This window comes from Sus scrofa, chromosome X (assembly GCF_054392235.1).
Source record: "Sus scrofa isolate SSC_HxYL_T2T_F1_AM1 chromosome X, Sscrofa_HxYL_maternal_Yorkshire_Landrace_v2.0, whole genome shotgun sequence".
NCBI classification, from domain to species: Eukaryota; Metazoa; Chordata; class Mammalia; order Artiodactyla; family Suidae; genus Sus; species Sus scrofa.
Genome location: NC_139401.1, coordinates 131,858,792 through 131,885,947, shown reverse-complemented (window position 1 = coordinate 131,885,947; position 27,156 = coordinate 131,858,792). Strand labels below are relative to the sequence as shown.

The window sequence follows — 27,156 nt, the reverse complement described above, 5'->3', positions numbered from 1 at the left end:
GCCGTGAGCTGTGGTGTTGGTCACAGACGCGGCTTGGATCCCACATTGCCGTGGCTGTGGGGTAGGCCAGCGGCTATAGCTCCAATTAGACCCCTAGCCTGGGAACCTCCATATGCAGCGGGAGCGGCCCTAGAAAAGACAATAAAATAAAATAAAATAAAATCCAGTCTGACAATCTTTGTCCCTTAGTTGATATTTAGACCATTTATAGTTAATGTAATTGTCAATAGGATTGGGTTCTAATTGCCTTCTTCTCTTTTTTTTCCCAATTTTTTTCTTCTTTCTAACTGCCTTCTTACTGAAGTCTGGAAATCACCCCCAGGCAGCAAGCTGGGAGCATTAACAGAGTTTATCTCCTTTGTTTTCTTTCTTTCTGCCATCATTGTCCTTTATTGCCTGTTGTCCAGAGTCTGAAAACTGCTGTTTCATATATTTCATCCAGTTTCTTGTTTAAGGTGGGAAGGAAAATCCCATCTCTCTTATTATATCAAAGCTGGAAGTAGAAGTCCTCAGCAGTGTAATTTCTTTCTCTTCTTCTTCTTCTTTTTTTTTTTTTTTTTTGTCTTTTTGGGGCAGCCCCTGCAGCATATGGAGTTTTCCAGGCTAGGGGTCAAATCGGAGCTGTAGCCGCTGGCCTGCACCACAGCCACAGCAATGTGGGATCCGAGCCGCGTCTATGACCTATTCCACCGCTCACGGCAACGCCAGGTCCTTAACCCACTGAGCGAGGCCAGGGATCGAACCTACGTCCTCATGGATACTAGCCAGATTCGTTTCCGCTATGCCACAGTGGGAACGCCATGTAATTTCTAACTAATATTTCTAAAACATCCTCTTCATGAAGTCCCTTTTATGTGAAGTATGAGCGCGTATGTATGTGTATATAATTTAATTAGTCACAAACAGTTTAATACATGTACTAAAATATTACCGTATATGAATATGGCAGACGGCTACCTTTAAAAAAAAACAGACTCAAGTAATCAGTCAGTGGCAGAACTTGCCCACATCCTGAACATGTCGGCCTTTTTCAGTCTCCATGCCTTGGTATGGCTCGTTCCTTTTGCTTGGAAAGCTTCGCCATCTCACGGCCTGCTTGGCAGCTTTCCAGGTATCCCCCAGAACCAGCTCCAGGGTCACGAGCTCTCTGCTTCCCAGTGCCCTCAGACAGAATCCGTATTTCTTCTGCTGGGCTCCCGTCACACTCCACCCATGGACCCGTTTTGGCACATGCCATGCTCTGTTATAATCTCATGTTTCTGTGTGGACTCCCTCCTCCCAGGCGGCCCTGGAAAGCAGGGAGCTTATTTTGGGTCTCTTTATATTTCTCTTCTCCTCTAACAGCAGGGTGCCTACTGCACGGAACTTCTCAAGAAATGAAAATGTTGAATGAGGGACTCTTTTCATGTGCTGGAAAATGGTGCTGTATTACTCGTTTTAATATCACGTATTTGTAAATGTGAATCCTCTGTAATCATTTGACTTTTCTCCTAGTAAATTCCTCATCTATGCCTGTCTGCTGCTGTTCTCTGTGTTGCTGGCCCTTCGTCTAGATGGCATCATTCAGTGGAGCTACTGGGCCGTCTTTGCTCCCATATGGCTGTGGAAGCTAATGGTCATTGTTGGAGCCTCGGTTGGAACCGGAGTCTGGGCACGAAATCCCCAATATCGGTAATACTTCTCTACCAAACCTGCTGGTCTCTACCCTGAGAGGGTCGTTTCTTGCTTTTCACGTTTGAAAAAGTAAGGACTATTTTCTTTTCTGCCTGCCTGAGGGTTTATAAGAACTTTAATATAGGCGAGCTGAGTTCTCAGTTTTTAAAAATGAAGTGTTTGATGTCCATTTTTCTACAAAACGCTGCTACCTGAGGCACTTAAGTTCCGAGCCAGCACAGAAGAGTTTGTGTAACCTGAAGTGCATCCAGACTACAGAAGCTTTATGCTGTGCTAGGCAAGGAAGTATAAAGCCCCGTGTTGGCAGGAGCAGCTCTGTAACCCCTCGGACATATAGCCTTCTCCAGTTCAGCCCTGGAGCGCTCCCCTCGCCCCGCTCTCCTAGTTCCGAGGTTTTAGGGCTGTTGGTGGTGTGGGGGAGCAGCTCGGCCAGGATACTGGGAGGCCTTGAGACAGGAAAAGGTGAGACCCAGATGCTGTGAAGGAGAGCAGAGCCTCAGGGGCCAGGTAGAGACGGACCCTTGACCTTCCCCGATAGGCCTTTCTTCTTGGGTGCCTTAGCTGGTCCAAGTCCCTGGACTGGCTCACTCCGGTGTGCAGCCTGCTGCTGCTGGGGCCCATGGGACTCTCCCTGCTCTCCCTTGCAAAGTCGAGACCTTTAGAAAGGAAGAGGGGGGACTTGAGAGTGAGGGCCTATCCTAAACCATCACCAGGAAGATGGGGAGTGAAGAAATGCCCAGTAGGCAGTTGGCAAGGGCAGAGGGGGACACGGACAGCTGCTCACGTGAGAAAACTGTAGAGTTTGGGACCATCTCAACTTGTTGAAATCTTCCTATGAACTTTAAAAATAAGATGTAGATCATGTAGGATGCGTTAGCACAGACATATCTAAGAACTTAAAAATAGCCACCCAGAGAGCCTTGGCAGATGAGGGCCATTCGTGTGTAGCTCAGGTTTTTTAAGTTCTTAGTTTGTTTTTGTTTTTGTTTTTGAGATTACCTGTGTGCCACAAACCTTTTATTTTTTCTGAGATATTTTCAGATATCTAATGGTTGCTACTCAAAGAATGAAAAATTAAATAGCTAAACATTTTAAGTTCCACCAGTTGATATTTGGAAGCCATTGAGCTTTACTGGTTTCATTTAAGATTCAAGATTCCTTTAAGAAAAGGAATTGTGTGTGCATCCTTGCGTGCCCTGAATGTAGAGACATGGTCATTCCAGTGTCAGCATCGTCCAGTGGGACAGTGTTGGCTTCTCTAGAAATAACCCGCTGGCCTCATCTGGTCTGTGTCCTAAGCTCAGGTGTATTTATCACCGACATGGCACGTCACAAACGTTCGTGTATGTTTTGAATGCAACACCATTGGCCTTGCAAAGGCATTGTTACGCATTTTCCTGATTAGTGACCTTACCGTTTTTCAATTGTTAACCTCTTAAGTCCATGCATGATCCTTTAAACAGCTTATACTGACTTAAGAACCGTTTTAATGGCTCGTCTTTAATGGGCATCTGCAGATGTCAATTCACCCTAGTGGAGAGGAAAATAAAAAGTCATTCATGATTTTTTTTGCATTTTAAAATAGCTTCTAACAACTGTTACTATATTTTCTTGAAATATAACCCACACGTGTTCGTAGCACTAGAGTCAGTGTTGTAGTATTGCATGAAATGTGGCTGACGTGGTTTTTAATTCATCGAGAGATGAGGATCACGAGATTTAAGGGATAGTTGTCAGTTTTTAGCAGTAGAAGCACTCAGCTTAAATCATCTTGGACGCAGCTGCATTTAAGGTTATGAACAAAAGTGGTTTTGTGCAGTGTCAGGAAACAGTGCCTCTGCCTGTTGCTCCTGACACTATCTTCACACGGCTCAAAGTTTAAGTCTCGTTTGGTCGTAAATGTTCATTTCTTGCTGCGTAGTAGGTCTTGGATGTTTGAAAGATTGCCTCTTAAAGGTTAGCTTAGCTTTTTCTACCTGATTTGCCTTCCCCTTTTGTCAGATTTACAAATACAATCCATGTATCCACTTAAGCGGGTGTTTGCCCTGAGCCGCTGGCTTGTCGCAGAGACTCTGAACTGAGGGTCTTCCTCTTCCTCTTCCTCTTCTTCTTCTTCTTCTGTCCGTCTTTAGAGCAGAAGGAGAAACCTGTGTGGAGTTCAAGGCCATGCTGATCGCCGTGGGCATCCACCTGCTCCTGCTGATGTTCGAAGTGCTGGTCTGTGACCGGATCGAGAGAGGCAGCCACTTCTGGCTCCTGGTCTTCATGCCGCTCTTCTTCGTCTCCCCGGTGTCCGTGGCAGCTTGCGTTTGGGGCTTTCGGCACGACAGGTCACTGGAGGTGAGATGTCATCCGTCGAAGAAAGTTTTCCCAAGCCCAGGGTCTGGCCGGTTCCTGTGGGGCAGACTTCCTGTCCCCCGTGAGGAAGCGGGGCACCCCGAACCCTGGATCACGGTGTGCGAGGCGACAGATGACGCCGGCACTAGTCGTGTGTCTCTCTGTTGACCCAGAACACTGGGTTTTCAGCCAGGCCACGGGCGAAACCCGGAGGGGGAGCGCCCGCAGAGGGAGGGCGATGGAGCGGGGCTCCGGGGGGACAGGCCCCGAGCGCCAGGAGTGGGGAGCAGGTTCCTCCGCCCGCTCTCGGCCTCCCTGCACCTGCCCCTCGGGCTCCTTGCCGGTGGTTTGGACTTGCCTGCGCCGCGGCGGGAGAGGGAAACAGGTCTGCACAGACTCCTCTGAGGCCCTCGCTGCCCCTGGCGCTTTGTCGCCCGCCCCCCTCCACATGGGGCCTCCCTCCCGGGGCGGGCCTGTCCCCCTCCTCCTTCGGACCCTCTCCGCTCCTGGTTCCTTGAGCATTTTGCTCGCGAACTGAGGATACACGCTCTCGCCGGTAGCTGTGGTCTCTCCTCTGGAAGGAAAAGCAGAACAGCAGCAGCAGAAGCCCCGCAGCCCCGCGTCTGGCTCTTGCGCCCCTTCCTTCTGTTCACACAGGGGCCCCCGGAAGCAGTGCTCTCGTGACTCCATGCCCTGTGGCCTCGTCTGGGGGGCCTCTTCTTTCGTTTTGTTTTTTGTCTTTTTAGGGCTGCACCCGTGGCACTTGGAGGTTCCCAGGCTTGGGGTCCAATCAGAGCTGCAGCCGTCGGCCTACACCACAGCCACAGCCACGCGGGATCTGAGCCACGTCTGCGACCTACACCACAGCTCACGGCAAGGCTGGATCCTTAACCCACTGAGCAAGGTCGAGGATCGACCCCAAGACCTCATAGTTCCTAGTCAGATTCGTTTCCACTGAGCCACAACGGGAACTCCCCAGGGGGCCTCCTCAACACTCCTCCTGCCCGGCAGCTGGCCCCTCTCCTCCTGGCACTCCCGGTCCCTTGGCACAGTGCCTCGGCCGAATCCTCCTTCCTCCGTCTACTCCTCACAAGTCGCTATTCCTTAGGATTCTGGTATTTTCTGTCGTCACTGTGCACACTGCCTCTGAATGGCCTCGTTCACACTTCCTGCCAACACTGCCACTTAGGTGCTGTCACGTCCTAGAGTCACATTTCTCACCTCACATTTCCCCACAGGCTCCTGCCCTCTGATCTAACTCGCCCAGATCTGTATGCCCAGTATTAGGTAAAGGCACCCTTCCCACTCAGTCTGCCCACCTTTCCTGCTGCCTCTGTTGCTTTGCATTTTTTCCTGTGATCTGAGCAAATGAAGGAAAAGCAAGCTTTAAAAAAATCATTTGAACAAACTTGCTGAGAGCAGACACTGGAGATGTGCGCACTCAGGGTCAGTGGTTCCCAGTGGGGCATGGGTGCGCTCTTGGCCTTTTGGGCAGGAAATGTCGTGAACAGGACTGTCCCGTGCCTTTCGGGACGCTTCTCCCTGACCTCTGCCCACGAAACACGAGTGGAGCTGTCCACCAAGTTGCCGTGACCCCCAGCAATGCCCCTGCACATTGCCTAGCTCCCCGTTGGGCGAGTCGCATGGCCCAGGTTGCAGAGCGCTGAGAAAGTGCTGTCGAGACTGCTGGCTGAGGGCTGAGGAGGAGGTTTAAGAAAGCAAAACACTTGGAACTTGGTGTCTTAGAAAGTAAAAGCACATACAGGGGCTAGGCTCACACTGGGCAGGAAAGTGTATTTTCCTGATGCAAAGTTTACGTCGTTCATATGGCCACACTCTTGGCAGTCCACCTACGAGAAGAAACAGCGTGCCAGGAGTTGAGCTCCTCCGGAGAATAGGCTCACCCAGAGCCGTGAAGGAGGAGTCCGGACTTGCCAGGGTGCCCTTTGCAGGTGGGGAAGGGGATGGTGTGTTTTAGGCAGAGGGCAGCACGCTTAGGAAGACATAGAGGCACAAGAAATCTGTCACACTGAAGAGACCCGTGGCTCAGATATGACTGGAGCACAGATTTGCAAGATGCAGAGAGTCCTAGGTATGGAATGTGGATGGCACCATGATGTGATCGGAATGACTCGATGCCATCAAGCTGCGCACCTAAAGAGGCTTAGAATGGTTTTACAGGATGTGTATCTTTCCACAATAAAAAAATACCTGGAGGAGTTCCCACTGTGGCTCAGTGGGTTAAGAACCTGACTAGTGTCCATGAGGTTGCGGGTTCGATCCCTGGCCTCGCTCAGTGGGTTCAGGATCCGGCATTGCTGTGCGCTTTGGTGTGGGTTGCAGACACAGCTCGGATCCTGCGTTGCTGTGGCTCTGGCGTTGGCCAGCGGCTGCAGCTCGAATTCAACCCCTCGCCTGGGAACCTCCATATGCCATGGGTGCGGCCCCAAAAAGACAAATTAAAAATGCCTGGGACATGAAGTGTAAAGCAGGGAGTTGGGGAGAAGGGGGCTGCACAGAGGGATTGGGCTGAGGAAGGGCCAGATGCTCAGTCTTCGAGGCCCTGGCCGAGCTGCCCCAGGGCACAATTGTGAGTTCACGGGGGCACCTTGGGATATTGGACATTTTCAGGGCAAAGCAGTGCTTCCTGACCTCTGTGGGGGTCCTCTATGAACTACAACTCCAGGGAGTTTCCAGATTTATAATTGGGTCTCACCACACCCCTTCTGCTGCTGTCAGGGAGGAGCTAGGTTCTTGGCGGTCGCTGTGGTGAGAAGGTAGGACGCTGCCGAAATGCATCTGGAGGACAGGGGCCGGGGGTGGAAGTGTCTTGTGGCACGTGCAGTAGCCAGCAGGCATGCTCGGCCCACTAGGAGCCACTTGTCGTTACTTAATGAAAAACACTTTGACTTACTGTGCGGTGTTTTTTTATGTGGCTACGTAGACAGAGATACTCACTTTAGATCTAGTGACTTAGATCAGTGGAAGCCTCGGGTGTTTCTCGGCCCACAGGCCTCTGAAAGAATTGCTGACTCCTTCAATGCCCTGTGAACTGGGAGCTCGGGGGCAGCTCTGGGCCGGGTCAGGCGGCCTGTGACTTCCCTCCTGTAGGCGGAGGTGAGCCGTGGAGGAGCAGTGAGCGCTGGGGCCAGAAGGCAGGCAGCCTGCGGGCCGTTGGGGAGCCAAGGGCCTGCACGACTGGAGGCTGGGAGGCTAGTCGGGACGCTGTGGGAGCAGGGTTGCGAGTTGGGGCACCTGAGTAGGCAACGGTCGTCAGCCTGGAGACCCGCTAGCCATTCTAGAGAAGTCTGCATGGTGCGGCCCGGAGAGTCAGGCCGCTGTGGTGCCTTCTGGTGGGAAGGGAGGCTGTGGGACAGGTGCAGGGGTCATGAACTCGGGAGGGATCGGCTTCATCTGAAGTGCCTCAGGGCCGGGACTGAGGTGGAGACGGGTTCAGAAGCCCCGGGGCCGGCTGTGGAGGCCACGCCTCCGCCCCGCCCCCAGGGCGGAGCTTGTGTGTTTCTGCCTGGGCGCCTCTAGCGGGAAGAGAGGGCTGAGTTTAAGGCTTTGGGGAGCAGGGCCACTTAAGGGGAGGAAGAGGCAACCGAAAGGGGCAAAGGGACGTGTCAGAGACAGGAGGGTGGCGACTGCGGGCTGGGGTCCCCGGAGGGAGAAGGCGTGGCCAGAAGGCCGGACGCTGCCGAGAGGCCGGAGGGTGCGAACCGAAGTGGTCTGCCGCTGCAGAGGATATTGGGACAGTCTCTGGAGGGTCGTGGGGTGGGAGACCAGGTCCCAGTGGATGGAGCTTAGAGTGGCGGGCAAGGCCATAGGGACTTAAGCGTCCATGGTGGCTCACCAAGCTTGAAGGAAAGGGAAAGAGAGAGCTAGGGCCAGGAGGGGGTGCCGGACCAGGGGAGGGGTGGGTTCATTTGGTCTTGGGGTTATTTGTGTTTAATGGGAATGGGTGGGACACGTTTCTGTGCTTCTCGGAAGAATCATTAGAGGGGCGGGGTTAAAGATGCAGTGAAGAATCCATAATTGATGTCTTGATGGGACAGGGTTCGAGAGGAGCCAGAAAAGAAGGATGGGGATGCGAGGCTGAGTCCCGGGTACGAGAAGGTAGTTGAGGGCTGATTAGGAACAGAGATGTTTGTGTTGTAGGTGCAGGAAGGAAGCTTGGGGAGTCCACCATGGACGGCCTCCATACAGATCGAGAACCTGGAAACAAGGTCAGGGCCTGGACGAGGGTAAAGGGCCGAGCAGCCACTGAACAGAGGGGACGAGGCAGAAGGCCAGGGCCAGGTTTCTCCTTGGCACAGCACTGCTTCATTCCTCTGGTGCTAAAAAATCAGGAGGCCCCAAGAGCGACAGGGTAAAACTTTTGCTGCGTTGTGATTTGCATTGCCTTTCAGTGTGTTAACCCTGTAATTGCAGTACTGAATACAACCATTCTTTTAACTGATTCTTCTCTTCCCTTTCAGTTAGAAATCCTGTGTTCTGTCAACATTCTCCAGTTTATATTCATTGCCTTAAGACTGGACAAGATCATCCACTGGCCCTGGCTTGTATGTAACTTTTTACATCCTTAAGAAAACTTTTTATTTTAAAAGTCATTCATGTTCATTGTAGAAATCTCGGAAAAAGACAGACGAGCAGAGGTGACATAATAAGAACCACCCATAATCCCCTGGGAGATAACGTGGTCAGTGTTTTTCTTCCCTTAGTTGAGGGTTCATTGCCTCCTAAAGATGATTGAGATCATACTGCATATATAATTGGATATCCGGCTTTTTTGTTCTAATGTTGTGTCATAAGCATTTTTCCATGTCAATAAAAGGTCTTTATAAACGTAACTTTTAAGTTTAATTGATGCAAAATATTCATCAAATACATTTACCAAACCCTCCCCTCCTTTCTGAATATTGAAGTTGTTACCAGTGTTTTATGGCTATAAATCATGCTGTAGCATATATTTTTGTGCATAAAAATCTTTGCCTATTTTTTTCATTGTTTTCTTAGGAAAGACTCCAGAAACAGTATTACTGGGCCAGAGGGTGGGAACTTTTTGAGGTTTTCAAATGCAAACTGCACTGCCAACTCCCTTTTCAAAAAAGCTGCACCAGTTTACACTGCTGCCAGGGGTGAAGTCTGAGTCATGCTAGTGACCTCTGGCTTCCATGAACGGTTGTTTGGTTAAAATGGATTGTGCACGGAGAGAAGAACGGCAGGCTACAAATTAGAGAATGCGGTACTGTTTCCGCTAGTAACACATGGAAAGATGAGAGACAAGGCAGAAGGGTTACAACGCCTCTGGGAGGTGAGGCCATGCCAGGGTTTGGGGTCCCCCCACCGCCCCCGCTGCTTGATGCATACTTTTGCACACAAGGCGTTTTCTGTCATGAACACGGTTTACCATTTTTTAAAAAAAAAAAAAAGGTTAAAAATATAGTAAAAAAAAAATATTCATTTGGCAACAAGGAAGACAATAAAGGCACATAAGTCACCTCTATTTTGAATAAAGACGAGACTCCTCAGTTCTGCCTTTAATAAAACGTTTGTAATACAAATTATTGTTCAGACACCCATCTTATACCTTCAGGGTGCTGTCCCTGGAGGATGATAACTGGGTTCAAAGCCTCCTGTTGTGCCAGGGAGGAAACAGATCTCGCTAAGACTGAAATCTTAGCCTAAGGCACAATCAGGGAAAAAAAAAAGATGCGGGCTTGTGCGTGTTTCCTCCAGATGAACAGAGGACTTTGTCCAGCCCCAGTCCTGCGCAAGTCCAGCGTACGAAGCTTATGAGTCTGTGACTGCGCATATAGCCCCACGGTGTTCAAGAGAGACCAAGGCGGGCCGGCCGCTGGCATCCCACCCACCAGGGCCAGGTTGCTAAGCGAGTCTGACCACGGAAGTGCTTTCGGAGGAGGAGCTGTCCAGAGACTCTACGGGAAAAGCTCCAGTCAGGAATTCCACGTTACTCAGGAGGATGAAAAGTCATAAACCAACGCAAGCCTAGGTCTGAAAACAAAATACAAAACCAAATAACTGTTAGAAGAAAACACACGAGAAAATCTTTGGGGCCTGGAGCCAGGTGAGGAGTTCCTGAAAATGACACCAACAACATGGCCATAAAAGAGGCTCGACATTAAAATGAAATTAATGAGAAGACAGGCCACAGACTAGGAGGAAATATTTGCAAAGCATGTGTCTGACTGGGGACATGTATTGAAAATATCGAAAGAACCCTCAAAACTCTAAAAACTAAGCAACCTAATTTTAAAATTGACAAAAGACTTGAACAGACCATTCACAAAGAAGATAGACATGTGGCAAATGCGCACAGGAAGAGGACATCCTTAGCCATTAGGGGAAAGCAAATAAATCCCAGGACGAGGTGCTGCCACACGCTCAGCAAGTGGGCAAAAATAAGAACCACTACACCAAGTGCTGGGGCGGACCTGAGGGACCAGGACGCTGCCCGTGGCTGCTAGAAACGCCAAATTGGAAGACACTCTGGCAGGTAACTTGGCAGTTTCTTACAAAGTTAAACATGCAGTTGCCTTGTGACCTCGCACTGCCAATCCTGAGTGTTGCCCCCGGGAGAAGTGTAAATGTACAGCCACACAAAAGCCTGGGCGCAGATGTTTGTAGCAACTTTATTTGTGATAGCCCAGAGCGGGAAGGCACCCGGAGCTTCCTTGGTGACCGCTTCAACAGGCCGGGGTGCCTCCGTCCCGGGCAGCACGGCGCAGCGATGGGAAGGAACAACCTGTGGATGCTCGCAGCCACCTGGCCGGATCTCGGAGACGTTCTGCCGAGGGGGAGGAGGCGGTCTCGGAAGGGGCTGTGCCGCACGAGCCCACCGACGGCGCGTTCTTGAAGAGACAGCAGTGCAGTGATGTTGGGCAGAGTGGCGGCTGCCCGCGGTGGGGGCGGGTGACCCAGGGACGGACGAGCACCAGGCTGTCTGGCGGGTGAGGAGGGAGCTGCACATTGGCACATGGGTGCTGAAAAGTCATGGACCTGGACACCGGCGCAGAACAGTCAGCGTCACTGTGCATAGCACCAGACGGCGGACAATGGCTCCATTGGGCGGGCGGGGGGGGGGGGGGTGCAGAGGGAGAGGAGGTGGCACGGGAGGCGCGGTCAGGCCCCAGGACTCATCCTGGGGGCTTATGCGGGGCTGAGACAAGGTCTTCCTGGGATACCGGCCACAGAGCCGCCTGGGCCGGGCGGCCGGGACCAGCGAGCGGGGGGCCTGGGCCGCCTCGGGCTGGGGAGATGCGCATGAAGAGGGCCTGTCCCGGGGAGCTGGGCGGCCGTGGGGCCCAGAGGCTGGCAGGGCCCTGGGCGGGCCAAGCGCGCTCCTCCCTTAGCACGAGCGGCTGCCAGGCGCGCCACCCCAGAGCAGGCAGTGGCCCCCGCGGTGAACATGGCGGCGCCCTCTGGCCTGCGTGTCCCCGTGGGTGCCTGGCACTGATCCTCAGCGCAGAGAGGGCAGCAAGGAGCGGGCTCGGGCTCTCCTCAGAGGCCCCTCTCTCCTCCTGGCCTCAGGTGGTGTGCGTCCCCCTGTGGATTCTCATGTCCTTCCTGTGCCTGGTGGTCCTCTACTACATCGTGTGGTCCGTCCTCTTCCTGCGCTCCATGGACGTGCTCGCAGAGCAGCGGCGGACGCACATCACGATGGCGCTGAGCTGGATGACCATCGTCGTGCCTCTCCTTACTTTCGAGGTGAGCTTCTCCCGAACGCTCCTCGAGGCCCTGCAGCCCGCGCCTCCCCAGGACAGCCCCCGCTCCCTGGGGATCCCCGTGAGCCACGCCTTGAGAGCACGCCGACAGGGGACAGCGGGTCTGGGGGTGCGCGGTGAGCGGCGTACCTATGGAGCATCTGCACGTGTCCGTTTGTCTCCTCCTGGAAGGAGGGAGTCGGATGTGGTGGGTGTGTATTCACGTCCTGAGGGGGAATCAGAGCGCGCAGGGTGACTCCCCAGAAAAGACAGCACGGAGAGTTTCCCATAGCGACCCTGATGTTGGAAATTCTCTAAGTGGATGGATTTTGCTGGGTCCCGAAGGGAGAGAGGACAGCTCATCTCGTCCTTCCCCCAGAGGAGAGGCTTTCTGTGGCCTCCTGGGCAGCGAACGTCCGTTCTGGGACCTGACACGGGAGGGGCCGTCTGGCCTCAGGCAGGGCCTCTTTTCAGATGCGCCGTCAGCAGCGTCTCGACTGTTTCTCTTCCTTTAGATCCTGCTGGTGCACAAGCTGGACGGCCACAATGCATTCTCTTGTATCCCGATCTTCGTCCCCCTGTGGCTTTCCTTGATCACCCTGATGGCAACCACGTTCGGCCAGAAAGGCGGAAACCACTGTATGTACTTAACAGTTCAGAAGGCCTTGAAATGCGCGTGGGCACATGTGTGTCCGTGTGCCTGTCTTCTCTGTGTGTGTACGCACGTGCGTGTGTGGCCCTGCTGTATGAAAAGACAGGCCTAAGGGCCCCCATTAAGGAGGTTGCACGGGGAAGCTGGGGCTCGAGAAGGCCCAGCGTCTTCCAAGGGGAGGGCACCCTGGCAGCCTTGCTTACACTGCCCTGCACTACAGCCTCCCCAGCGGGGCCTGCTGCCGTTTGAGGAAGGACCGACCGGGGCAGGTGGTCTCTCTGAGCCCTGTCCCCTCCCCTGCAACACAGGGACCAGTGTACCTCCTTCCCAGGGGCTCCTGAGGCGTAGGTGAAAAATCTCCATCATTTTTAAGACCCTGGGAGTCCTCCCGGCGTCAGCTTCCTTCTCGCTCCCCCTGTGTCACTCTGGATGTCACCAAGTCCTGTTGGTGGCATGGGGCTCCCTGTCCTCCTCTCCAGCTGGGCCCCATGCCAAAGTCCTTTTCCTCACTGGCCTTTGAGCTCCTCCGTGTGTAGCCCCTGAGCATGCGCTTCTGGAAGCTAATGGGATGGGGTCCTGCCCCAGAAGAGCCAGCACAGATGGGAGGAGCTTTCAGGGGACCCCATGCACTCAGGCCCCCTGCTGACCCGGGCCAACACATGCCCGCCCGCTTCCCGGATTCCAGCGGGAAACAGAAATCCTTTGCTTGGATGGTGTTCTCTGTCACACAGGAGTTTCTCCAGGCCGGGAACATTGGAGGATGGCGGCGGAGTCTAGACTCCGCAGGTATCTGAGACTCACTGGAGCAGTAGGTCTCAAAGTGGTGGCCCCATCAGGAGCTGCGGACTGCCCCCCCCACCCCGTTTCCCATTTCCCATAGGGAGGTCTGGGCTGGGCCAAGGTCACGTTGCTAACAAGGCCCTGGGGAGCCGTCTGGGTCGCCGCCGGCCCAGGAAGCGCATCTGCAGAACCACAGAGCTCCGGCTCCTCCTGCCGCACTCAGCTGGTGGAGGCCTGGCTCGGGCTTCATCCTCAGACTTGGGGAGGAAGCGCTTCAGTGCTCGAGTAAAAGCTCTCCTTAGGAAAGGAGAGGAACCTGCAGTTCAGTGGAGGCTGGTGTCTGAGAAAGTGCATTTCTTCCTTTTCAGGGTGGTTTGGTATCCGCAAGGACTTCTGTCAGTTTCTGCTTGAAGTCTTCCCGTTTTTGCGAGAGTACGGAAACATTTCCTACGACCTGCACCATGAAGAGAATGAGGAAACCGAAGAAACGCCGGTTCCAGAACCTCCGAAGATCGCTCCTATGTTTCGAAAGAAGGCCAGGGTAGTTATCACCCAGAGCCCTGGAAAGTATGTCCTGCCGCCTCCCAAGCTAAATATCGAGATGCCAGATTAGACGCCCCTTCCCGGGACAGATGGTGAGCGGCCCTGGCCCAGCGCTCCCTCCTGCCTTCCCTCTGCCTGTCCGCTCACCCCGCCCGGAACTGGGGCTGGAGCTGGGTCTCCGGCCACGTCCATCTCATGCCTTGTTTGCACTCAATGCCTCCCGTGACTCACCGCAACGGGGCACGCAGGTGGCAGGTGACTGGCACACGCAGTGTGGTGTGGGGCGTGTGGCAGCGGATGTGGGTCTGCGGCGGGGGGCGCGGGTGGGAAGGGGAAGGCGATTCCCCTGGGCAGGCGCCCGAGGAGCTGGCACGGATCCACCTGGGATGGCCAATTAGGCCAGAGAAGCAGGGTCTACGCGGCTGGTATTATTCAAAAGTGTTACTTCAAGGTGTATCTTTAGACCAGGCCGGCCTCGCCGCGCGGATGCTCCCGTTGTGGCGTGGTCGGTGGGAGCCGTGGCCACGCCTCTGGCCGACGAGCGGGGGCGCTCCGCCAGGCTGCTTGTGCTCCTGCCGTGGACGTAGGTTCTCTCGGGCATGCCGACCGCAGTTTTTAATGGCCCCGTTGGCGAGCCCTTTCTAATGGAGTGACTCCGTGCCTGTATAGTATTTATACAAATATTTTAGCATTGTAATATACCGTGTTAAATCCTAGTTCTGTACAGTATATTCTGTTAAAGTATTTTTTTACAAGCTTGTACTGGAGACTTACACGTTCTGTTGCAGAAGTAGACGCCAGTGGCACATCTGCCCTGCCCATTGGGGTGCCACCCCTTCGTGGGACATTGCCATGACCCCTGAAATTTCTCCATCTACCTAGTAGCTGCTACTGCCAGAACAGCCACAATAAGCAAGACATGGTTTATGCTTTTTCTAGCATTCTGGGAATATTGGCTTTGCAGCAAACTGCAAAGCACGACTGGAGACTGAACACCAGGACTAGAAACAGCAAGCAGCGTGTGTGTTGAGCTCCGGGGCTTTTTCTCTGCCCCCAGTGAGAAGGTTTCTGGCTGGGCACACGCTTTTAGCTCGGAGTGCTGTTGCTCCAAGAGCCGGGGCTGCAGCCTTGGAGCAGAGGAAGAAAGCAGATGCCCTAGGGGAAGAGCCTTCTGCCTGGGAACGAGGAGGCCGGCCTGTAAAGAGGGTGCGAGGAGCATCGACGTTCGCACCCCGGAGTGGAGCCAAGGGAGAAGCGGGCAGCTGCTACAGTGTCCCCGTGGAGCGGCACTGGCAGCCACTGTGTACAGCCCCGCAGCCTGGCACCGGCCTGCGGCTGCCTGTCGATCTAAAAGGGATGATGCAGTGGTGTAGCCTTTCCTGCTTGGTGTGTAACAAATGTAGCTCCATCCACTGTTTTTGCTCCCTACAGCAGCTCAATAAACTGGTTCCTCATTTTCCAAGTGCACTGTGTGAGTCTTGCTGTAGATGTGGCCCGGGGGCCCAGGGGGTGGGGGAGCATGTGTAAGGGCTCTCTAGGTGCAGCCTGGACATGAGTGTGGGGAGGGAAGAGGGGGGCATGGCTGGGGAGTGCATGCCACCCTCATTACAGCTCAGCAGGTGCCTGGGGCTGCTCTCGGCTCCCAGACTGTCTACGACAGAACGCAGCTTTCCGCTGGGCCTGAGGCACCGACCCGTCCCGTCGGCGCTGTGCACCGCTCACGGCTCCGGAAAACACCGCGGTTTCTGTGCCGCGTGCCCTAGCTGTCTCTAAGACACTTCAGCCGGGGGGCGTCCATGGTTTGCAGCCATCGGGCAGGAAGCACACCCCTTGCTGGTGATGGAAGGAGTCCCACTGGTGCCCAAAGGCCAGCGGTGGATCGGTTCTTCGCGCCGCAGCGCTCAGACTTGCTGTGTGACCCCTCGCCCTTCTCCGGAACCGCAGGAGCTCTGAGGAAAGTGTCGGGAACCGTGGCCCCTGCTGGGCGTTCCTCGAGGTCTCAGGACCTGGGGAAGCACGTGCTCTAGGAATATGCAGTTACCCGCGGGAGGCAGCGGAGGCTCCAGGCGAGCCACGCAGCAGGGGGACGGCGGGGCTGCGGGGCCAGCCTCGGCCTCTCCTGGCCCGGCCCTGGCTCTCCCCACTGGGCCGGGCACTGGGGTTTGCAGGCCCGTGACGGTGCAGAGGCAGTGGGGGTGGGGGACGGTGGAAACCCGAGCTGGACGTGGCCTGGTGCCGGGAAGCACGGCTGCTGTTCGCGGCCGTCGAGGCCCGTGGCCTCGGAGGGCAGCTCGGACCTCGTCGGCCCGACGTCCGGCCGTGTGCATCTGCCTGGCCCCGGAGCTGCAGGACGAGAAGGCCGGGCCCGGTGTGCAGCAGCAGCGCTCGGGCTGCGGCGTCGCACCCGTGCACGAGTGTCCCCGGGCCTCTGCAGGGACCGGGCGTGGCACGGCATGCTGACACGCGGACCCGCCCGTGTGGCCCCTGGCCCCTTGTTAGGTCACTGGGTGATGTCAGCGCCCCGAGCAACCATCCCTTTATGACAGGCCGAGAGGCATTGTGAGCCCGGGGTGCTGCTGGCCACCCTGCAGTGTCCCGGCCGCCCGAAGGTGGGACACACGGCCTCTGCGCATGGCTGGAGACGAGGAGGGCCCCGCGGCCGGCCGGCCGCCTCTTCCTCCCGCCACAGGCGCCCCGGCCCTCGGCTCGGCGAGCTGGGCTCCCCCGGAGGCCGAGGCCGAGGCCGGGCTGGCGCTGGGCCCTCCGGGGCCGGCCGGGCGCCCGGACCTCAGGCTGCTCCTCGAGGAGGCTGCTTTCCAGGCTCTGATGGAAGAGCCTTTGTTCAGGAGGCCGCCCGCCGTCGGCAGGGCCCCGTCCCAGGGGGAGGCCAGCCTGCTGTCCCTCCCCTTCCCCGAGAAGCTGTGGAGGATCGTCAGCAGTGAGGAGTTCACGTCCATCTGGTGGGACGAGGACGGGGCCTGCATAGGCATCAACGAGAAGCTGTTCCAGAAGGAGGTCTTGGAGCGGGCCGGCCGGGCCAAGGTCTTCCAGACGGACTCCATCAAGAGTTTCGCCCGCCAGCTCAACCTCTACGGGTTCAGTAAAACGCGGCAGGACGTGCACACGTCCGTCTGCCAGACCAGCTTCCTCCACGAGGGGAGGCCCATCTCCATCCTCAGCAAGGTACAGGGGAGGGGGGCCTCGGGGGGCCTCGGGGGGCCGGGGGGGGGACAAGCCCAGGGCCGGCCTGCAGCGGAGCCAGGCCGGGCGTGGCGGGAGAGCTGGGAGGCAGCTGCAGGCAGGGACCGGCGGGGTGGCTGGGGCGGGCGCTGCTGCGGGTGCCCAGGGCGCAGAGGACCAGGGCCGGAGGCTTCTGGGTTTCTGCCTTGGGTTTCTCCGGGGTTTGCATCGCTGCGGGAGGGGGAGGGTGCTGGGGCCTCCCTCTCCCCGGTGAGCCTTTCGCAAGCCACCAAGGCAGGTGGCACGTGTCCCCAGCTGCAGGTTGCTTGCAGCTCCGCCCCTCTGGGGAAGGAGAGGACCTGGAAGCGCCCGGCCTGCGTGTCCCCCAGCTTGGGGACGAGCAGCCTCCGAGGCGGGGGGCGGGGAGGTGTGCGCACCGCGAGGGCCCCAGCCCCGGGCTGGAAGGGAAGGGGGGGCTTTCCTGGGCAGCAGCAGGTCCGGTCTGGCCCTGGGAAGTGCTGGCCCAGAGCAGCGTGCGAAGCCCACGGAAGGGGGCTCGCGCGCGCAGGTGGAAGGCGTGCCTGCCGAGGTCAGGGGGCGCCGGGGACTCCCAGCAAGGGGGCCTGGTGTGGCCACCTGACGGGCCCTGCCAAAGCCACCGTGCCTTTCTACCTCCAGTCCGCAAACTCCCAGGCCCTGCCCTGGGCCTCGTGCCCCGTGTCCTGAGTGGCCGCGGTCAGGCATTTCCCGAGGGCGAGGCAGGGGCGAGAACGGCAGCGTGCACGATGGAAAGGCTGGTGCACAGCTTCTCCTCGGGACCTTGGCCTTCGCTCGGTCTCCAGAGAGGCCTGGGGGCGGGGGTGAGAGCGCGGGGGCCCCGCGAGGTGGCCGTCGAGGCCGCCGCCGCCACCGTCCTGTGACTGGGGCTTGCTTTCTTTGTCTGCACACGGTGCACCTCAGATCCAGTATTACCGCAGCCCCTGGTTTAAGAGGGACTGCCCGCAGCTGCTGAGGAGGATGAAGAGGAGAGTGGGCGTGAAATCGACCTCGCGCCAGGAGGGCGGCAGGCCGGCGGCCCCGGCCCCGGCCTTTCCCGTGATGGAGCCACCAGGCGGCCTCGCCCTCTCTGCAGAGCCCAGGCAGGAGCCCCACCATCTCGCCGGCCTGGCCCCGACGCCCTCTGTGCCCCCGGCCCCTCTGGGGAGCGATCCCCACGCGGTGCCCGACCTGCCGGCCACCATGCAGGACAAGGGCACCCAGACGTGCGAGCCCTTCGTCCCCGTCCTGGCCCAGGTGGCCTGGCCTGTCGAGTTCCCCTGGCTCTGTGTCACTGTGCCTCCCACCCAGGTGGCTCCTTACGGGTCCCTGGTGGGCCCGGCGGCCGTGCCGCCCCAGCTGCTCAGCCTGCCCCCTGAGCTGCTTCCTCTTTGTGCCCCCCGGGCACCTGTCGCGGCGGCCAGACCCGCCGCCTGCCCGCAGGAGATCCCCCAACCCCCAAGCCCCTTCCACGACTGCCCTGGCCACTGGGGTTTCCCAGGACACCTGCCACCTCGGGCCGGGCCCCCAGAAGAGCACCCATAGAGGCGCTCCTGCGGTCAGAGCACGGGCAGGGCAATAAAGAGCACCCTGGCACCACGAGTGGTTGTCTGCTCCCAACGAGGGTTCAGAGCCTCTGTGCTGGGGCGCTGGGCGCTTGCGGTCCCCTCGGGTGTCTCTGTGTGGCGGGGCGGGGAAGAAGGCCTGGGGCACCCCTCCTACCCCAAGGGCCTCGAGCCGCCTGTAGACACTTGGCGACCGGACATGTGCCTCCGCTCCTGACAGAAGACCCTGGAAGGGCTCCGCGAGGACGAGAACGCAGCGAGGGCACGGGCTGGTGCCGGGACACTGTGTCCCTGGGGTCCTCCCTCTACAGATGAGCGGGGTCAGGCCTCGGCTCCTCCTGCCGAGCCCGCGCAGGTGCCCTTCCGTCCTGTCCTCAGACGCACAGCCGTGGAGGTGGCCGTCCCTGCTGGAGGCCTGCGTGTCCGGGGCGCGGCCACTCGCTGGTGTCTGCACGGCAGGGTGACTGTGGCTTTCCCTGCAGGGCCTGGGTCCGGTGACACGTTTCTGGTCTCTCCTCCTTCCCTGGCTGAGCTCAGCACCCCGAGGCTGTCACGTGGCGGGCCCTCTGGCGGCTGCGCCCCGGAGCCCGGGGTGCCTGTGCTCGGGGACGGGCCTCTCGAAAGAGCGATGGTCTCAGGCAGCACAGGCAGCGAAGCCCAGGCGCTTCCCGTGGAGCCCAGGGGGCGCAGACGCCGCCCGCGGGGCCTGAGACCTGGGCGGAGGGCGTGCCCGCGGCAGCCCCCGGAACCGAAAGTCGGGGCCCTGGGTCCGCTTTGGCGGCCGCAGCCGAGGCCCCGAGGGGGGCCGCGGGGGACATGAGCGCTGGGACCCTGGAGGCCGCAGACCTGGCCCGAGGCCCCGGCCCAGCTGCTGGCTCCCTGTCCCCGGGTGCAGGGGGACCTGGGGCCGCCCGCCTTCAGGGCAAGGAGCCCCTTTCTCTCCTCCTCGGCGGGGACTCCCCAGTGCCTCCTGGCCTGGAATCCCGCTGCCCAGATGCTGCCCTGGACGTTTTGTGTTTGCTCTTTAGGGCCACGCCCGCGGCCCCTGGACGGTCCCGGGCTGGGGGTTGGATCCGGGCTGCAGCTGCCGGCCTCCACAACACAAACTCCGGGACAGGCTGCTAGTGAAAAACCACTTTCCCCCACACCTCAGCCCGTGTGGACCTGGCTTTCGTGGCAGTCTCTAGAGAAAGGGGCCGATGTGCAGACGTGTGATATCAACGGAGCTGCTTTGCACACGCTTTACAAAATCTCGGCAGCCTGACCTCAGTGAGAGGCCGGTTCCACGTGTGACTCCAGCCACCCGGTCGCTTCCAGAGGTTGAACTCGCTGTCTGGGTGGGGCCTGACACCGGCTGCCCCGGCGACCTCCTGGCTGGGGCAGTGGCAGCCCCTGTGCTCCCCCAGCACCGCCCAGAGTGGGAAGGGCCTTCCCACGCTGGCCCGGGACAGCCCGGCAGAGGCTCGAGAGCCTCCCGGGCTCGGGCCGCCAGAGGAGAGGCCAGGCTGGCCCTGGATGCTCCTTCTGCTCCCAGGCTGTCCAGGGACGGTGGGTGTCCGGGACAGGGAAATGCCATTCAACCACCAAGGGTGGCAGAGAGAGGGGTCGTGACAAGGGCTCAGGGTACCGAAGGGTGACCTGTGGGGCCTGAAGGGGCAGGGCCAGCCGATGTGGGCAACCAGTTTGCCCAAGCTCCACCCTGCCCTGGCTCGGGCCACACCCACCCGAGAGCTCCCTCTCTACCCCAAGGCGCTCACCCTTTCCTGGACTTGCTCGGTGGGACTCGGGGGGCGGGGGGCGTCTCCCCACTGTGCTTGTGGTCACTGCGGCTCCCAGACGATCATTCTAGGTGAGGGCCGTGTCCTGATTTGCCAGTGGCCCCACTGGGAACATAGGGCCACCCAGACAGCAGAGGCTCAGTGAAAGCCTGGGAATGAATGAGCCAGTGAGCAGAGGTCTCAGGGAGGCAGATGCCTCGTCTCCTGCTTTCCTCAATAACCAACAGAGAGCCCGCTGCACGTGGACATTTCACTTTCACCCAACGACAGACGAGAGCATAGGAAGTAACACTTGGAGCTCCCGTCGTGGCTCAGCAGTTAGCCGCCCAACCAGTATCCATGACGACGCGGGTTCGATCCCTGGCCTCGCTCAGCGGGTTAAGGGTCCTGCATTGCCTTGAGCTGTGGTGGAGGTCGCAGACGAGGCGCGGAGCCCGTGTTGCTGGGGCTGTGGTGTAGGCCAGCGGCTGCAGCGCCGACTGGACCCCTTGCCTGGGAACCTCCCTGTGCCATGGCAGTGGCCCTAAAAAGACGAAAGCAACATAAATAAAAAGAAATGACACTTAACTGCTTTGAAGTCTTTTAATGCTGCAAATCATGCTCCCTCTCTACGACGGCTAAGCACTTCCGCATTTCCAAAACCATTCTCATTGCACGTCCTCTTGCTCGGGATCACAAAATAAAATGGGACATTTCCCAATCTCTCTGACAAAAGAGCACATGTCTCACTCTAGAACTGGGTAAGGACAACTACGGGGGAGAGCAAGGTCACTCACGACCTTGGACACTCCTTCTAGTAAGAGATCATCATTGGAAACACAACTGAGGGAAACAGGGCTGAACACCCACGGGCTCACAAAGAAACGGCACCCAAGGCTGCCCCACGCCGTGTGCCCCCCTCGCCCGGCCCCCACCCCTTGGCAGGCTGACTGCTCGCTCTTCAAACACAGAGCGAAGGCTCCGCCTCCCTTCCCGGCCCGCAGGACAAGCTGCGGGCCGGGGGCCTGCAAGGAGCCTGGGCGCCCCTCGGGCTCAGGGCCCCTCTTCCTCCTCGCTCACGGCCTCCTCAGCTGGGGATGGGCAGGACCTGGAACCCCTCCCACGAACGCCAAACAGATGCTCCAGGACTTGCAACCTGCTGGTCTCCGCGTGGGCCCGGGGACCCCAGAGGAACTCGTAGCGGGCGGGGTCGCTGTGGGGCACCTGGCGGTACTCCAGGTACCCCTCCTGCACACACGCCTGGGTGAGGAGCGCCCTGGGCTCCCCATAGATGCAGTGCTCGCTCCCCACACACAGCCCCAGACTGCCCAGGGCTCCCCAGACCACCTCCTCGGGGGCGCGGTCCCCCTGCAGGAGGATCACGCCCAGGACGATCACCAGGAGCCCGGTCTTGGGCAGGCTCAGCTCGTGACCGCTCAGCACCCCATCCCAGGTGAGGCCCAGGATGGGGACCAGGGCGTAGGTGTGCTCGCCGGGGTCCACCTCCTTCACATCCAAGCCAAAGACCAGCAGCATGCACTCGGAGGCGCGGCGCAGGACGTCGGGGAAGCGGTCCTGGGCATCTCCGAGGACCACGCTCAGCATCTCTGCCTTGGTGATGGGCTCCTTGGTGCAATACTTGAGGAGCAGGAACCCCACCAGGTCAGCCACCTTCTGCTGCAGCGGGCCGAGCTCGGGGGCAGCAGCTTGCTCCTGGTCGGGCCAGGGACCCGGGCTCTCACCATCTTGGCTGCTGGAAGCATCATCCTCGGATTCGCTCCAGGGCGGGGGCGAGGGCCAGACACCTCGAGGGGTCAGGGGGGGACTGGGGGGCCCAGCCTCAGCGCCCCCAGCCAGGGGGCCCAGGAACAGGGCCGAGGAGGAAGAGGAGACGGAGGAGGGGGAGCTCGAGGGGGAGGCAGGCTCCTCCTCACCCCAAAACAGCAGGGCCTCTGTCAGGCTGTGGGCCTCTGCCGGGTCCTCGAGTTCCTTCTGCATCTTGCAGAGCTCTTTCCGCTGAAACGGAGGCATGAGGACGGGGCCGGACAGCTGAAAGGAATGTGGGCAGGTGACAGATGAGGGCCCTGGGCCTGGGACAGAGGGAGCGGGAGGGGCCCGAGCTGAGCACCGCAGCCACCTCCCTACACCTCTCCTCCTTAGGGGGGGCTCTTGGGCCTCACAGGGGCCCTCCTCCTGGGCGGCCTGTCCCCTGTGACCCTGAAGGGGGATGCAAGGTGGCTCCTCAGGGTGCAGCCGGCTCAGCGTGTGGATCTCGGGGTCCCTGGGGATGGGGTGACTTGGCCTTGTGGGGTCCCCTCTGCTCTGGGATGGGGAGCCCCCGGGTCCACACTCGGGGCCCACACCTCACCTGGATGCCTGGCACGGCCTGGGCCTCCTGCTCTGTGACACGAGGACGCGGGCCTCACACCTGGGCCTTCACCTCCGGTTCCTGGAGACGCTGTAAGAGGAATGGAGGGGCACCGCGGGTGTAGACCGTGGCACAGCCCGGGGCCCTCAGTGCTGGTAGGAGGGGTGGGTGGGACTCTGGGAGGCCCCCCAGTCCCGGGTGGGTGGTCTCCCCCCGACCCCCCCGGGCTCAGGCAGCTGCTCCCTTTCCCCCCAGCCCGGCCGGGATCCTCCCCGCGGCTGGTCTGAGGGAAACTCCTCGAAAGCCATTCCTCGCAAGGAATGGAAGCGGGTGACGGGCCCCACATCTGGCCTGACCTCTGCTGACCCGGACTGCCCCCTGGCCGGGGCATTGGCACCCCCAGGACCTGGCAGGAGGGGGGGCTCCCTGTCCGGGCTCCTGAGGGTGGGGCAGGGGCGGTCACGGCCGTGGGTCCCAGCTCTGCGGGAGCAGGGACCTGCAGTCTTCCCTCGGGTCCTCCCTCACTGCCAGAGGGAGCCCGGCCCACCCTCTGCCCACCAGCAGCCTCCTGGCGGGCAACCCGGACCCTCACCTGGTCCAAGTGCAAGGCTGCCATCAGGGGGTGGCACCCGAAACCCAGGAGCAGAGTGATGGCAGGGGCCGAGAGGGGGCCCCTCGGGCTGGGATCCAGGGCCCCACCCTCCCCCAGGGTCTCCACCGAAAGTCCCCGTGGGTCCTGGGCTGGCCCGTCTCCACCTGAGGAACCGCTCCTGCCCCCAGGTCCCCATCGCGCGCGCTGAGACCAGAAGTGCAAGTCGGGGCACCCCACGTGAGCTCCTCCTGCCTGGGCATCCCCGCCCCCCGGCAGCGCGGGCTTCTCAGAGGTCCCCTCTGACCTGGGCTCCAGGGTCCCCTCAGTCCTCCCTCAGGGTACCGACCTTGACTCGGGCAGCACGTGGCAGGCCTGGGGCCCTTTCGCGGCCCACCTGAGGGTGCCCCGCCTCCTCGCGCCTGAGACGCGGTCCCCAGGCTCTCGGAGACCCGGATGTCCGGGAGTCGGGACACGGGGCCACGTGCTCACCCCGCCCTGCGGCCTCCCCAGGGCCCACTCTGGTCTGGGGTCCCGGGTCCCCTCCGTCCTCCCTCCGGGATCGCCCCTTTGCCCCCCCGGAGGCCCCGCCCCTCCTGGAACCAGGTCCCCAGACGCTCTGAGACCCGGATGTCAGGACACGCGGCCACGTGCTCATCCCACACGCGGCTCCCAGGGCCACCTGCGGGCGGGGGCTTCTCTGGGAAACCCCCACCCCAATTTTGGGGTCCAGGCCCCCATCAGGGTTCTCACCTTGACCTAGGCACCACGGGACCCTCCCCTCTGCCCCCTGGAGGCTCCGCCCCTCTTGGTACCAGGTCCCCAGATGCTCTGAGACCCGGAAGTCAGGACACGCGGCCACGAGCTCACCCCGCCCTGCGGCCTCCACAGGGCCCTCTCTGGTCTGGGGTCCCGGGTCCCCTCCGTCCTCCCTCCGGGACCCTCCCCTCTGCCCCCTGGAGGCCCCGCCCCTCTTGGTACCAGGTCCCCAGATGCTCTGAGACCCGGAAGTCAGGACACGCGGCCACGAGCTCACCCCGCCCTGCGGCCTCCACAGGGCCCTCTCTGGTCTGGGGTCCCGGGTCCCCTCCGTCCTCCCTCCGGGACCCTCCCCTCTGCCCCCTGGAGGCCCCGCCCCTCTTGGTACCAGGTCCCCAGATGCTCTGAGACCCGGAAGTCAGGACACGCCGCCACGTGCTCATCCCGCCCGCGGCTCCCAGGGCCACCTGCGGGCGGGGGCTTCTCTGGGACACCCCCACCCCCGTTTGGGGCTCCAGGCTCCCTTCTCGCCCCCCGCCCCTCCCCTTGCCTCCCCTCAGGCCCGGTGCCCCTCCCTCTGCCCACAGGAGCTTCCTGCCCCTGAGACCCAGGCCCTGCCCCTCCGCGTCCCCTTGAGGTGGAACTGGGGGGGCACCCACCCTGGCCAGCCCCGCGGGGGTCTCCCAGCGCAGAGAGGATCCTGTGGGGCCTTGGTCCTCCGTTGCCTCCCAGGGGGCCGGCCTTCCTCTCGGCCGACCTGGACCCTCCCCCAGACCCAGGCCCGCACCCTCCTCAGACCTCCCAGCCAGCAGTCAGGGGAATCACCTGGGGACAGCAAGCCCCGGGGTCCCCCAGGGCTGCATCTTCCGGACCCCCTGGGCACGAGGCACGCCCCCCCCACATACTGCCAAGTACTCACGGCCAAGGGTCCGAGCGCGGCTCCCGCCTCCCCGCGGAGATGCTGGCTGGGAGAAGCTCGCTCGCTGTGCGCTCGGAGCCTCTGCCCCCTGCACCCCGGGCCCAGAAAGGCTCTGCACCCAGACCCCCTGCTGGATGGGAGCTGCAGCGCCCCCGACGTGGGGGAGGGCCAGAGAAGACACACGCCTCCCAGCGGCGCCTCTCCACCCGCCCGCTCCACGGTGGAAACATTTTGTTCGAAAAGACTCCTTGTCTGCGCAGAGGAGGCTGAGCCGCGGCCGTCGGGCAGGGCCCGCGCTTCTGACGTGAGCGAACCGCTCGCAGGTCAGAGCACGGAGCCTCATTCTCTGCAGCCTCAGGCAGCCTCCCAGGGACACTGTGCTTCTGGCCGAGTTTCCCAAGGCGTGACCAAGTCCTCCGCGGCCTGATTCCCTCTGAGGCCGGACGCTCCCCCCTCCCTCGGTCTGGTCCAGCCCCGCGCTGCTGTGTGTGGAAGTGGGCCGTTTCCAAGAGGCCTGTCCTCAGCCACTACGGTGACTTCACGGGTGATGAGCACAAGCTCTGCTGCCCTCAGTCGCCCCCTCCTTCCTCCTGTCCCCACCCTGCCCTGCGGCCTGAGCAGCTGGCTCCCAGTTTCCACCAGGGAGCAGAGGCAGAAGTTGAAACTTCTCCCCTCCCCGTCCTGTCACCTGCTCTATGCAGGCTACCCGTCGATACAGATGTGGCGTCGGCGTTTAGATAGACAGATAGAAACATGCAGAGAGAGATACAGATATGTATTAATACAGACGGATGTACAGAGAGATAATACATACAGGTAGATATACAGATATAATGCAGGTACATATATACATATATACACACACAGATATGAGTGTACAGATGGATATACAGATATCTAAAAATAGATGTCTGGGTATATATGCAGGTATTAATATATATGTACAGATAGCCATAGATATGTGTCAGGCATGTAGATATATATATGCAGAAAGATATATGGAAAGATATGCAGATATATATCTATATAAACACATAGATATGCAGATATATATATATGTACAGGTAGATACACAGATATATATGCAGGTATTAACATATATATAGATGTATATACAGATAGATATAGATATGGGTTAGGGAGTTTTGGGTCTTTTTTTTTGTTTGTTTTTTTTTAGGGCTGCACCCGTGGCCTATGGAAGTTTCCAGGCCAGAAGTCTAATGGGAGCTACAGCTGCCGGCCTACACCACAGCCACAGCAATGTGGGATCCAAGCCACATCTGTGGCCTGCACCACAGCTCACGGCAATGCCAAATCCTTAATGCACAGAGCAAGGCCAGGGATCAGACCCGCAACCTCATGATTCCTAGTCAGCTTCGTTTCCGCTGCGCCACCACGGAAACTCCATTTTGATATATAGAGATATAAATATAAATTTATATGTATACACAGAAAGATATATGGATATATGCATATACATAGCTATAGAAACACACGTATATGCATATATATAAGATCGATATACAGATAGATAGGCAGTGTTCATATGTATACAGATATATGTCTATACAGATTAGATATGGATTAGGCACTTAGCAGGATATGTACAGAGAGATAAATGGATAGATATACAGGTACATACCTATAAAACATATAGGTATGCAGATATATAAGCAGATATAGATATACAGATCTACACGTATATAAAAAGATATATGTACGGAGAGACTTACAGATAGCTATAGATATGGGTTAGGCATTCAGTCTCCCTTCTATATTTCTCCAGGGTTTATTTTGAGAACAAAAGACAGAAGGTCAAGATGGACTATCATCCTGACAGATCAATTTATAGCAGTAATTCCGTCATATCGTAAAAAAAAAAAAAAAAGTATCGACCTGCTCCCCGGATTCTGTTCCCCAGCAAAGCACACACGGGTCTACTTGATTTACTGGGAATCTCTTTAACCCGAGTCTCCCACTAAACTTGTGTAATGCCTCCATGCAGACTACATGTACATAACATTTTTGGTTCTTGTGCTTCTTCTCAGGTATCTTTTAAAGTGTATTGCACTTTTGAATCGAGTCACTTCCTGTTACCTGTTCTGAATAGTGCCTGCTTTGCCGGGCAAGGCTCTCGATTTGGCCGTGGAGACCTTCCAGCCACTGGCTTTCTGAAGTCTCTTGTTCATTGGACTGCTCCATGGCCCATTCCTTTGAAGCTGCTGGGCAGGTGATCCTGTTGTGACCCCAAGTAGTCACTCTTTTCGGCA

General features: G+C 58.6%; 3 protein-coding genes across 4 annotated transcripts in view; 2 read left to right on the top strand and 1 right to left on the bottom strand.

Annotated features, from left to right (window-relative positions):
- The window catches only part of TMEM185A (transmembrane protein 185A), a 33,653-nt gene extending 18,478 nt beyond the window's left edge, over nucleotides 1-15,175 (top strand). The window contains exons 2-7 of one of the 2 annotated variants that reach the window (XM_085007389.1): nucleotides 1,495-1,671; nucleotides 3,812-4,014; nucleotides 8,493-8,576; nucleotides 11,566-11,742; nucleotides 12,254-12,377; nucleotides 13,539-15,175. In XM_085007389.1, coding sequence (XP_084863515.1) covers nucleotides 3,841-4,014; nucleotides 8,493-8,576; nucleotides 11,566-11,742; nucleotides 12,254-12,377; nucleotides 13,539-13,783 — 804 coding nt within the window. In that variant the 5' untranslated portion in view covers nucleotides 1,495-1,671; nucleotides 3,812-3,840 and the 3' untranslated portion in view covers nucleotides 13,784-15,175. Of the gene's footprint in view, nucleotides 1-1,494; nucleotides 1,672-3,806; nucleotides 4,015-8,492; nucleotides 8,577-11,565; nucleotides 11,743-12,253; nucleotides 12,378-13,538 lie in introns of both variants that reach the window. The other variant, XM_021079890.2, reaches the window with a different exon arrangement.
- Nucleotides 15,176-16,221: 1,046 nt separating this feature from the next.
- On the top strand, nucleotides 16,222-18,525 carry LOC146394816 (heat shock transcription factor, X-linked-like). Its single transcript, XM_085007390.1, has 2 exons — nucleotides 16,222-16,896; nucleotides 17,854-18,525. Exons 1-2 carry the CDS (start codon nucleotides 16,345-16,347, stop codon nucleotides 18,472-18,474), a joined length of 1,173 nt encoding a protein of 390 aa, XP_084863516.1. The 5' UTR covers nucleotides 16,222-16,344; the 3' UTR covers nucleotides 18,475-18,525.
- Nucleotides 18,526-20,840: 2,315 nt separating this feature from the next.
- On the bottom strand, nucleotides 20,841-25,045 carry LOC146394815 (melanoma-associated antigen 8-like). Its single transcript, XM_085007459.1, has 3 exons — nucleotides 24,887-25,045; nucleotides 22,620-22,709; nucleotides 20,841-22,300 (listed from the first exon to the last, which is right to left on the bottom strand). Exon 3 carries the CDS (start codon nucleotides 22,280-22,282, stop codon nucleotides 21,305-21,307), a length of 978 nt encoding a protein of 325 aa, XP_084863585.1. The 5' UTR covers nucleotides 22,283-22,300; nucleotides 22,620-22,709; nucleotides 24,887-25,045; the 3' UTR covers nucleotides 20,841-21,304.
- Between the last annotated feature and the right edge of the window lie 2,111 nt (nucleotides 25,046-27,156).

Bases quoted from the DNA above. Each gene is read 5' to 3' on its own strand.
- LOC146394816 (XM_085007390.1), top strand. From the start codon at position 16,345: ATGGCTGGAGACGAGGAGGGCCCCGCGGCCGGCCGGCCGCCTCTTCCT. The intron at 16,897-17,853 runs GTACAGGGGAGG...GGTGCACCTCAG, and splicing joins CCATCTCCATCCTCAGCAAG to ATCCAGTATTACCGCAGCCC.
- LOC146394815 (XM_085007459.1), bottom strand. From the start codon at position 22,282: ATGCCTCCGTTTCAGCGGAAAGAGCTCTGCAAGATGCAGAAGGAACTC.